A 12500-nucleotide genomic window follows, 5' to 3' on the forward strand; every position below is an offset into this window, starting at 1 on the left:
GACAGAACTACGCGCGCCCTTCCTCATCACGTATTACACGGGTAGAGCCACTCGTATACACAGACATCAAGCTCCGGGTCGAAGACAAGTCGATCTCCCGTGAGATCGTTGAAGGGGCAATGCTGGAGGTAGCCGACGCCATCGTCACACTCGTAGAAGGAGTGACAATCGTCCGGATTCGCGAAGTAGATGGGGTAAAGACCATCCGGCACTGGGCAGTCGTATATTCCCGGAGGAGCCGTGGGTCTTGGGGTGTTGGCAGTGGGTGAGCCGGTTGAGGAAGGTGAGAGAGTATTATTGCTTGGAGGGAAGATAGTAGGAGGAGAAACAGTGGAACTGTCAGTTGGGAAGGTAGTATTGGGCGTGAGAGTGTAATTGCTTGGAGGGAAAGTAGTATTAGAGGGAGGGAAAACTGTGTAATTGCTTGAAGGGGAGGTAGTATAAGGAGAAACAGTGGAATTGTCAGTTGGGAAGGTAGTATTGGGCGTGAGAGTGTAATTGCTTGGAGGGAAAGTAGTATTCGAGGGAGGGAAAACTGTGTAATTGCTTGAAGGGGAGGTAGTATAAGGAGGAGAAACAGTGGTATGGTTAGTTGGGAAGGTAGTACTGGGAGTTAAAGTGTAATTGCTTGGAGGGAAGGTAGTAGGAGCAGTGGTATTACAAGGAGGGAAGGTAGTATGGGTAGTGGAAGTGTGATTGTTGTGAGAGGGGGTAGTATAGGGAGGGAAAGTAGAGGTAGTATAATTGCTAGGTGGTTGAGTGTAATTGCTTGTGCTTGGTTGCTGGGTTGTAGTGATTGATGGAGAAGTAGAGGTCGGTGAACAGCCGGTGCAAGGTCGGTCTCCACAATTGACCTGTTGGTGCAAAAATAGAATATCATATTTTCTAATCGAGCTATAACCTCGCATTTTGTCATTGTCACATTCCTCTTCCATTACATTTTTTCTTAACTGAATTATGTCCGTCGTATAGAGAACTAGATAACCCACCACGAGAGAGGTTACTTGCATAGTCAGACTGTATACTTATTGATTCTTCAGAGGCTTCTAAAGGATAATTTCAGCACTCCTGGTTTATCTACGTTATTATGATGCAGGTCAGTATTTAGAACAATTCTGCCTACCTGGTTTGCCCAGTTGCACACATTCAGGACGTCGTCAAAGAGCAGGTTTCCGGGACAATCATGCTTGTAGGCAATGCCGTCATCACACTCACAGAAGTAGGAGCATTCTTCCGGATCCGGAATATACATTGGTGTTACTCCATCCACTTCTGGACACAGGGCACTGATCTCGTCCAGGCACTGGCCGATGAGCTTCAACATGCAAATAATATCAACAGGAAATCTAAAATCATGGGAAATTCAATGAAGGTTGAAAAACAAAATGTCTATGGAAATTGCTGAGACCCAGATTTCGAGTGCCGTTAAAGGCGACATGTTTAATGATTGAGCAAATGAAATCTTCCGTGAAGTTTTATTTTTTGCTCCACTGTCTAGATGAACTCTAATAGCATACAGCGACTCGTAATCCAGTCTTATTTATCGGGATATTTGTAGGATAATTCTATATTTAGAAATTAGAAATCAAGCACGACCAGGGATGTGACATAAAAATTAAAATTAGCAAACGTTACTCCGATATTCAAAAAACGTGATAGGTAGAAACAACAGACCCACAAGCCATCAAACCTGCAAAAGATGTCATACGACATCACTTAGAAAGCAAAGTATCTTGTGCGTTTAGTCTTCTACTACAAAAAGAATAGCATTGATATCTGGACTTTGAATGAATCTTTTACCGTGGTACCCCCTCAGTAAAGACCCCCATACACTATCAATCATAACTGCAAAATCATGGTGATTGTGCAACCAGTTTAATAATATGTTTTGGTCACACACTAGCAATGAGATTGTGCAATCGTCAGTTGTCATGTGTGATTCATCTGATCAAGATGAGCTGGGAGATTACAAGTATTTCCATTGTCCTTGCCATAGAGAGCATGAAACCAAACAAGAAAAGGAAAAGAAAGTTGTTGATGAAGAACTGGGTTACGAAAAGTCTATGGTTGGTGGCGGAAGACGAACGTTTTTTCCCAGTAATTGACACACACCGTCAATCATGATTGTGCAAGCGTCATGACTGAAGGTTAAATATGAAACTATATTGGACCATCTTCAATCATTTCTGCAACCCTTCAATCATACCCACACGCCATGGATATTCTTGTGCAATCATCATTATTGTACAATCATGATTGATAGTGTAGGGGGGTATTAAGGAAAAGGTTAATGACCTAAGCTCACATAGTGAGAACCTATGTACCTCGACCCCCGCGTGTGAAAGTGACTCGAAATATAACATAATGGTCGAACTTACTCCATCCCGAAGTCTGAAAATGACTCGCAAATATGTAGAATAGTCATTAGTGGTAGTCGCAACACTCGTTTCAGCCAGCACTGGTTTCAACAAGCACAAACATCAATTAGTGGTCAAACGTGAGGCTAGGATAGTGCCCTTTCCTCAAATGACCTAACCTATAGCGAAATCAGTGAGAAGGAAGGTAGTATTGAGAAGATGGCCGACTGAATATAGACTTGCTGCCTTTTATAAATTCCCCAGTAGTTGACATCTTCCTGGGAGCTTTGGGTCGTAGAATTGTGACGTGAATGAATCTTTTATGACGTCACAGACTTTTTTATACTGTAAATGTGTGACGAAAACACTTGCAACAGTTCCGCAGAAGCCGTAAATATGAACTACATGCAAATGAAACACGAAATCGGTCTCGATGCTGTTGGCCTTCTACCCGTCTACCGACTGAAGGTTGATACCTCCAGTTGCAGCGTGCATGTGTGCGTGCGTGCGTGCGTGCGTGCGTGCGTGTGTACGTGCATGCGTGTGAGTGTGTGTGTGTGTGTGTGTGTGTGTGTGTGTGTGTGTGTGTGTGTGTGTGTGTGTGTGTGTGTGTGTGTGTGTGTGTGTGTGTGTGTGTGTGTGTGTGTGTGTGTGTGTGTGTGTGTGTGTGTGTGTGTGTGTGTGTGTGTGTGTGTGTGTGTGTGTGTGTGTGTGTGTGCGAATGCGTGTATGTGCGTGCGTCCGTGTGTGTGTATTTACCTAGTTGTATCTTACGGGAAGGGGAGCTATGCTCGTGTGTCCCGTCTTTATATCTCGCGGTGTCAAGTTTGCTCTTAAATTCATGTATGGTTTTTGCACACGCTATTATTTTGTCCAGTTTGTTTGTTTGTGTGTGTGTGTGTGCGTATGTGTGTGTGTGTGTGTGTGTGTGTGTGTGTGTGTGTGTGTGTGTGTGTGTGTGTGTGTGTGTGTGTGTGTGTGTGTGTGTGTGTGTGTGTGTGTGTGTGTGTGTGTATGTGTATGTGTATGTGTATGTGTGTGTGTGTGTGTGTTTGTGTGTGTGTGTGTGTGTGTGTTTGTGTGTGTGTGTGTGTGTGTGCGTGCGTGCGTGTGTGCGTGCGTATGCATGTGTATGTGTGTGTGTATGTGTGTGCGTGTGTATGTGTATGTGTGTGTGTGTGTGTGTGTGTGTGTGTGTGTGTGTGTGTGCGTGCGTGCGTGTGTGCGTGCGTGTGTGTATGTGTGTGTGTATGTGTGTGCGTGTGTATGTGTATGTGTGTGTGTGTGTGTGTGTGTGTGTGTGTGTGTGTGTGTGTGTGTGTGTGTGTGTGTGTGTGTGTGTGTGTGTGTGTGTGTGTGTGTGTGTGTGTGTGTGTGCGCTCGTGTGTATGTGTATGTGTGTGTGTGTGTTATTTTTTCCAGCGACATTTGTCGATTTAGGGGCTGACTTATAATTTATGGAAGGTATTAGAGAACTCCAATTGGGTCGGCTGGAGCCGTCAGTAAGTGGATTGGTTATCAGGCCGGTGTCATACAGTGTCCTGTGATGCCGTTGCGGGTTGTTGTTGGCTACAGCAAAGTCTCTTCCATGAGTCAAAAGACTCGAAAGCTTATGGTAGTATTTCAATCGGGGGGAGTGGTGGTCGTTATGTAAAGTTCTGGCTGTCGCCAGGTGATTTTATTAAGCTAATTAAAGTTGCCCATTATCTGTCTGCATCCGGCGCCGCCGGATAGTGTGACATTGACACAAGGCGTCCTCGTGGCAGCCATGAAACCATAAACGTTTACAAGTTTTCCCTGACAACATTTACAACTTTAGCACATTTCATCATAAACAGTTGTGATAAAATTTGCCATAAATAGATGAATAGCTAACAAATGTGAATTTCAGTAGCTGTGCTACTGGTTATCATTTATGACGAAATGCGAAACAACAGCAAAGGCTGTGAGGGAAATCTTGTCAACTTTTAAGGTTTCGAGTCTACCATGAGGACGCCCATGATTAGCAAACGTTCATATTAAGTTGGTCATTTGGGAGAAAACGCCCGAAAAGGTGATGCGATTCCCCAACCATCTCCACCCACCAAGCTCCTTGACACGGAGTCTCTGGTTTATATACATTGGGCTATTTCTCTCCCCACATCCTACCTCCAACCTTCATTTGAATAACTAGAATATAACTTCGCTTACAAAAATCTAGGCCTCTCTAAGAACATTTCAATAGTGTATCGAACATCCATATAGGTTTACAGTCTTAGTTCATCATTCAGAAAAATTATTTGATATTTGGAGATTGCAAAAATAAAATACTGCAACCCAAGTCATTTTTGCTCAAACGATCTCTCAACTGTCTGAGCTGGTGAAACCCGTGGAAGCCCATCAATCTTTGCTGCCTTGATATGTTGCAAATATGTTTGAAAGTGAGCTATATATTAAAGTATTGCTAATATAATGACAATATCTTCTGCTATATCCGCAGCCAATAAAAGATGCCGTAAAAGTCTTGGTGAACTTTGGAATCTGGTCGTAATAGATAAGCAATTTGAAGACGGTCGGAAGATTTTGCTACAAATCACCAGCCGGAAGATTCTCATCAATGCAGAGGCCAAAGTACTTTATATATTTCTTGTCACTCCTCCCAAACTATTGAGAGTCACTAGACGACTCTTTCCTATTGAAAAAAGAAAAGAGAAAAAAAAAATCTGCACCTCAAGCACTTGTAGATGACCACAATATAAAAACTTTCTCAATTAACCCAACTATTGAAGACTGTCTTGGCAATTGAAATAACCATCCCAGATGACGCCATAGGATCCTATTCGGCTGAGTGAATCCCTGTTTACCAAAGGACTGATGACCAAATATCCAAGATCACTAACCTGTCGGGAAGGCAGTCACCCATGACTGACGACCACTTACCCATGATCAAAGACTTTCTTCCTTGAATAAATGACATTAGTCACCCAAAACCAAGGACCATACAATCGTAATCAGATAATAATTTCCCTCTCACCAAAGATGGTACACGACCGCATGTTTTATGCGCTGATTATTTTAGGGATTTTAGTCACATCACTTTTGATCATGTCACTCATCTTTCCTTTATGATTGGAGACTAATCACCAAACATAAAAAAAAATGGTCACTTACAAGTTCTACCATACTTCCGTTCTTTTACCTTCTTTATATATCTATTTTATTACCTTTATGACTATCTCCTATGTGTGATATTGTCCCCAATGACAGAAATATTAACTATTGCTCATAAAATACCGTGATCAAAGACCACTCACCCTTGAACAAATCTCACTCATCTATAGTCGAAGATAGTTTTTACATCAAGGATTTTTTTTCTTTAGTTATAAACAACTCACATAAGATGAAGGACTAACCAACTGGGACTAGAGTCCACTCCTCCAAAATAAAGTTTACCCATTCGTATTCAAAGGTCTTCCATCAGAAAAAAAAAAAAAAAAAAAAAAAAAAAAAAAATGCTCGACCTTGGAAGACAGCCTGACATTGATATATTACTTTTTTCAACCCGTTCTGGGCCTAAGCAACCAAATACTACTTTTCTATAACGAAAAACTGAGTCACCTGTAATCAAGTTCGGTCACTCCTAGCCAAAGGCTTCTTCTCATAATCTGGAACCTGTCACCCATAATCGAAGATTACTCCACAATGACCAAATTAAATCTATCTGCGATTAAGGTCACACACCCAAAACCAGAGGCTATGCTCCCCTGATCAGTAACTCCTCAGGAACAATCAAAAGACATTCCTTTACAACCAACACTAATACATCTATGGTCAAGCTCAATCACCCAAAGACCAAAGACCATTAACCCATATAATTAAAGACAATAAGGTTACTCACCCATTTTGATCCAGTTGGACTCGCCTTTCCTCCGGCGACTAGCAACGTAAGACACACCAATCTGTAGAATAACTAAAGAAAAGAATTATATATAACTTGTGGTTTTCGTTTCTTCTCTTTTTTTTTTTTTTTTTTTTTTTTTTTTTGCCAAAAAAATTCTCAGACCAAACAAGACCGTTTGGTTTTAGTCAGAACAAAATTTAGATATGACAGAAATTACTCAGGGGCCGAATTTATAAAAGATGCTGACCCTTAAGTCTAGATATAAATCTTCAAAATGGCAGAGATTTTACATAATTCCCTATATCGTCGACCTAAATGCTTATGTCTAGACATTCCAGACATAAGCACATAGGTTGCCGACATAGGGATTTAGGTAAAATCTCTGTAATTTTTAAGACTTGTGTCTAGACTTAAGGGTTAGGATCTTTTATAAATTCGGCACCCAGGTCCTTAAGTAGTTCATCTAGACAGCCTGACATTGATATATTACTTTTTTTTCAACCCGTTCTGGGCCTAAGCTGAACAAAAATCATCTGAAGTTAGCCAGAACAAAATACATAAATTTATAAAAAAGAAAAATCACTCAATATTCCTTGACACCTTCGTCACCAAAGGATCTGACACAACTGAATGAAATAGTCTGACGGCAGCCAGGGTGAAAGAAAAAGTATCATCCAGTAAGGAAGGGATTAGGAAACTGAAAAAGACAAATTTGCTACAGCTTTTCTATACTGTTTATACTATGGTGGACCAGGGGTTCTGCAACAGGGAAATGGGAGACTTTCCCTCCCGAGGGAGGAATTTTAGGGTTTCAGGGGAGGAACTGTTTCCATGGGACTATTCATACTTAAGCTGTTGAAATATTGACCTTCTTACAAACTCTAATTCTACAGATTAATTATTCCATCTACATAATCAACAGCGCTCCACACTTCTTTTTTAATTGCACATATTGAATTAATAATGAATATGTATATATTTCATCTATTGAGTCATATAGACTATAGAATCTTCAATCTTCATAATCAACAAGGCATCGTGCTTTTTAAATTTCACAGATAGAATATACAATAAAGATGTATATTTCACCTAGAGATTAAAATAGACTTGAGTTTGGGGAGGGATTACTGTCGATCATGTACAGATAGGTATGATACTTCTGCCGCAGGTTGGAGGGGTCAAAGAAAGAAAAAGATATCCCAGTCACTGATATAACAAATCTAGTGCTTACAAATCTCCTGATCCCTGTTATCATTTTTTTTTTTTTTTTTTTTTTTGTCAACAGAATTATATGAATGGGACAGCAATGAAATCTGACATATTATTGGTCATGTTTAAGTGCCCGCTTAGTATATGTGGAGTCTAGAATAGAGCGCTTTGTCCAGTACAATCCAGATCACAGCCATGCGTTCTACAATAACTACATAAGTGGACAAGCAATTTGCTTCATCTCGAGCGTCTCGGCCAGGACCTGATTGCAGAAGTCTGAACACCAAGGAACACTGATGTCCACCAGTGAAAGAGAGAGGGAGGCAGGTGGGTAGGAAGGTGAGTTAGTAGGAAGGTGTTTGTGATTAACCATGGTCTTGAATTACGTGTTAGACATGTGATCGACAGTATTACCATCCCGGATAAGAGTTCAGAGCGCATATATGCCTGATCTATGGGTAATGCTGTGACCTTACAAACACACATATACACACAACTCCCCGCCCACGAGAGTTGGAGTGCCGGCTCGCAGAGTAGCAATGCTGAAATTATTTCAACCCAGGGCAGGAATCGAATGTGTGTGTGTGTGTGTGTGTGTGTGTGTGTGTGTGTGTGTGTGTGTGTGTGTGTGTGTGTGTGTGTGTGTGTGTGTGTGTGTGTGTGTGTGTGTGTGTGTGTGTGTGTGTGTGTGTGTGTGTGTGTGTGTGTGTGTGTAGGTGTTCGTGTGTAGGTGTGCAATCCAGCTAAAACGATCCAAGATCGCTTTGACCGGCCCTTCTACAGAGAGCCCTTGTTTCGGCAGACCTTATCATTATCCCCAAATCCAGTGATCCCATTTAGTCCCATTGAGCTCCGTGAAGACGATAAAAGTAAAAAAAAAAAGTGCCACGCGGAACGAAAGGGATTTCCATGATGCCAGACCATAAACCCTTGGCTAAAGAGTAGATCCTCGCGAAGATGAATGAAATCACTTAGCGTGAAAAGTGGGCTCGCAAGAACGCGTGACTAAGAATGCTAAACATTAATGCATGAACAGATATACTTTGATCTCGGATTTCGATACTCAACTCATTCTTCTTCGTTCTGTCTGCCTCCTTGACAACATCTTCTGAGGGAAACCACTGCCTCAGTCAAGAAGAAACACACACACACACACACACACACTCTCTCTCTCTCTCTCTCTCTCTCTCTCTCTCTCTCTCTCTCTCTCTCTCTCTCTCTCTCTCTCTCTCTCTCTCTCTCTCTCTCTCTCTCTCTCTCTCTCTCTCTCTCTCTCTCTCTCTCCCTCTCTCTCTCTCTCTCTCTCTCTCTCTCTCTCTCTCTCTCTCTCTCTCTCTCTCTCTCTCTCTCTCTCTCTCTCTCTCTCTCTCTCTCTCTCTCTCTCTCTCTCTCTCTCTCTCTCTCACTCTCTCTCTCTCTCTCTCTCCTCTCTCTCTCTCTCTCTCTCTCTCTCTCTCTCTCTCTCTCTCTCTCTCTCTCTCTCTCTCTCTCTCTCTCTCTCTCTCTCTCTCTCTCTCTCTCTCTCTCTCTCTCTCCTTCTCTCTCTCCTTCTATCTCTCTCACTCTCTCTCATCCAAAGCTAATACGTCTGGTAGTCACTGGTTTGATGGACGTAGACAAGCCGAATAAAATTTTCAATTCTTCATCAAATAATAATAGAAAAGTAATCCAGTATTGGACAGTCTGCACTCATAAGGGTTACTGTGAATCCGTCTAACTTGTTACTTCCCTAGGCTCTAAAACTTAATCAAATCATCTAGCAGCAAAAAAACTAGAAAGGTGGTGTCATAGCAAAGGAGTCTTGTATCCCACATCTCATGGTCTTGCCTTAAACTGAATAAAATGGTCCGTCATTATTAAGAAAAAAAAATCCATTTAGTGTCTTATCGTAGCAATGCTGTCAGTAACTACATGCACTGAATTAGGTTTCAGGACGAGAGTACTTACCATAGTGGAGGCAGCCGCTTCGAATAATGAGGAAGCACAAGCTTCGACATGCTTTTATCCACAGCCGTGCGACACCAGTCGCAGATAAGGTTTCCCCAATGACGTCATAAAAAGATTAAAATAGATTCGATTCACAGGATATTGAAAGAAATTATTTCACTGATTCCTCCTCAAAAATTGATTTGTACCTCTCCTATCTCGATTAAATAAATTTTCGTATTACATCATGTATGCTAACGCACACTCAAGCCTTCCTGGTAGTAGGAAAGATAGCTCTATATCCTTGTTTTTTTTTTTGTCAATCTTAAAGGCGCAAAGATATAACATACACATTATATGGATGTGTATATATATATATATGTATATATATATATATATACATATATGTATATATATATGTATATATATATATATATATATATACACACACACACACACACACACACATATATATATATATACATATATATATATATATATATATATATATATGTATATATGAAGGCGGAGGAAGAAGTCACTGGTCTAGTTCCAAGTTTTTTAGTTTATTCCTGACCGGCTTCGCTCTATGCAAAGAGCGAAACCGGTCTGGAATAAACTAAGAAACTCGGAACTAGACCCGTGACTTCTTTTTCCACCTTCATCAACTTCTCAAAAAGTAACAGTATAAGTATATATATTTATATATATATATATATATATATATATATATATACATATATATATGTATATATATATTTATATATATACATATATATATATATATATATATATATATATATATATATATACATACATATATATATGTATACAGGGTGCGGCAGGTATTTGAGAACAAAGGAGATTGTTTGTAATGAGGTTTATTAACGTTTTAGTATATATTTAAATTATAATTTATTGTATTCTATACATTAACATAAAGCAAATGCACTGTTTCACTCAATGAAACCTCCATCCTTGTCAATGATATCTTCCAAGCGACGTCTAAATCGTTGGCAATCACCAATGAGTTGACTCTTGGGGATGTTAGCCATTGCAGCGACAATGGCTTCTTGGAGAGATGCTATAGTGTTGTGAGGTTTACGATTAGACTTCCTCTCAACTACGCCCCAAACATAATTGTCCAAAGGATTGACATCAGGGGAGCTAGGGGGCCACATGTTGGGGGTTACGTGGTCATGAAAATTGGTGGCCATCCATTCTTGGGTTGTGTGAGCTGTATGGGATGGAGCAGAGTCTTGCTGGAAGACGTACGGCCTGCCACGTGCTACACCATCCATCCAAAGCTTTACAACAGTCTCCAACACTTCAGTGTAAGAAGCTGCATTGACAACAACAGTCTCCAACACTTCAGTGTAAGAAGCTGCATTGACACGAAGTCCTTGGCGGAAAAAAAGGGAGGCATCACATCGCCTTCACTGCTCACGACACCCAGAACCATCACTGATGCTGGAAATTTAGTATGCATAACCGTTGGAACTTCACCTGCAGTTTGACACAACCAACGATCGTTCCTCCTATTCACCTTCTGGTCCTGAACAAAGTTCTTCTCATCAGAGAAGAACCAAAGGATTCCTGGTTCTTCTGGATGTTTTAACTTGTTCAAAAGACGTCTGGCCCTGATGACTCGGTTCTCACGTGTCTTCTGTGACATGAACTGTCCTCTTCGGATCACATACGACCTATACCAGAGATCTTCGTGAACAACTCGCCTCATCAACTTGAAAATTCTTGGCCAGTGCCCTCATGGACTTCCCAGGGCTTTCATCAATCGCCGATTGAATAGCATTTATGAATTCTGATGTTCTGATGCTGTACGATCGTCGGGAATGTTGTTTACGTTGCGATGTACTTGCCACATTGCCTCTGGCATCCACAAGTTCCCTTCTGACCTTATAAACGAAGGACCGGGCAACATTAAGGAAGGCAGCAATTTCAGAATTAGTATGCCCAGCTGCTATAGAGACGATAACTGCATGCCTTTTCATTTCTTGGGTAATATTTGATTGTGCCATTTTCAGCTGGAAAAGAAAAGGAATGGTTAGCTATGGTGTCTAAACTACTAGACCACTTAGAAGATGCGTTCTCAAATACCTGCCGCACCCTGTATATTATACATACACACACATATATATATATATTATATATATTATACATACACACACACTCACGCACACACACACACACACACACATACACACACACACACACACATACACACACACACACACACACACACACACACACACACACACACATACACAGACATACACACACATGAGAGGCGATAAAAAACGGGACGGGGGATGGGATTAGGAGTCTTGCTACCTGTAGCCTCAAAGGAGACATTCCTAAAAGAAAAAAATAAAGGCATAAGAGGGTCTGGGGTCTGGAAGTTTTCCAACCAGTACCCTAAGGTTTGGGTCTTTTAATGTGCGTGGATGTGGTACAGATGAGAGTAAAAGGGAAGAGATAGGCAGTATGGTTGTAAGAAGAAAGATGGATGTGCTGGCTTTGAGTGAAACTAAAATGAAAGGAAAGGGCAACTGTGAGTTTGGGAGTGTAGCTGGGAGGTACTCAAAAGTGAAGAGGGGACAAGGGAGAGAAGGGGTGGCTATACTAGTAAGTGAAGAGATAAGTAAGCGGATAGTGGAGTGGAAGGAGGTTTCATCAAGGTTGATGTGGATGAAGATGAAGTTGGGAAGGGAGATGTGGTTTTTGCAAGTACGTATGGGCCTGGTAGTGAGAAGAGCGTAGAGGAAAGGGAGTTTTTTTGGGTAGATATAAATAAATGCATAGAGGGATTAGGGAGAAATGTCAATGTAGTTGTATTAGGAGACCTTAATGCTAGGGAAGGAAACTAACCACTAGTCGGAGTGATTAGGAAGTATGGAGTTCCAGGTAAAAATCGCAGTGGAGAATTGATGGTGGAGATGTGTCTTGAAAGAGAGTTGATGATAGTAAATACAGTGTTTAGGAAGAAAGTCAAGCATAAGTACACATGGGAGAGGGTGGTGGATGGAAGGGTGGCAGATAGAGCGTTAATGGACTATATAGTGGTGACCAGGAGTATGGGAGGAAGAGTTAAGGATGTACATGTTCTAAGA

General features: G+C 41.1%; 1 protein-coding gene across 2 annotated transcripts in view; it reads right to left on the reverse strand.

Annotated features, from left to right (window-relative positions):
• Positions 1-9461, reverse strand: part of LOC143025521 (uncharacterized) — a 10545-nt gene extending 1084 nt beyond the window's left edge. The window contains exons 1-4 of one of the 2 annotated variants that reach the window (XM_076185307.1): positions 9394-9461; positions 6235-6306; positions 1124-1315; positions 1-854 (exon numbers count right to left, since the gene is read on the reverse strand). The exon at positions 1-854 is cut by the window's left edge and continues 1084 nt beyond it. In XM_076185307.1, the coding sequence (XP_076041422.1) occupies positions 27-854; positions 1124-1315; positions 6235-6306; positions 9394-9396 (1095 nt within the window). In that variant the 5' untranslated portion in view covers positions 9397-9461 and the 3' untranslated portion in view covers positions 1-26. Of the gene's footprint in view, positions 855-1123; positions 1316-6234; positions 6307-9273; positions 9316-9393 lie in introns of those variants that run through there. The other variant, XM_076185305.1, reaches the window with a different exon arrangement.
• Positions 9462-12500: the final 3039 nt, after the last annotated feature.

Source organism: Oratosquilla oratoria, chromosome 5 (assembly GCF_046742065.1).
Source record: "Oratosquilla oratoria isolate Oo_2021 chromosome 5, ASM4674206v1, whole genome shotgun sequence".
Taxonomy (NCBI): domain Eukaryota; kingdom Metazoa; phylum Arthropoda; class Malacostraca; order Stomatopoda; family Squillidae; genus Oratosquilla; species Oratosquilla oratoria.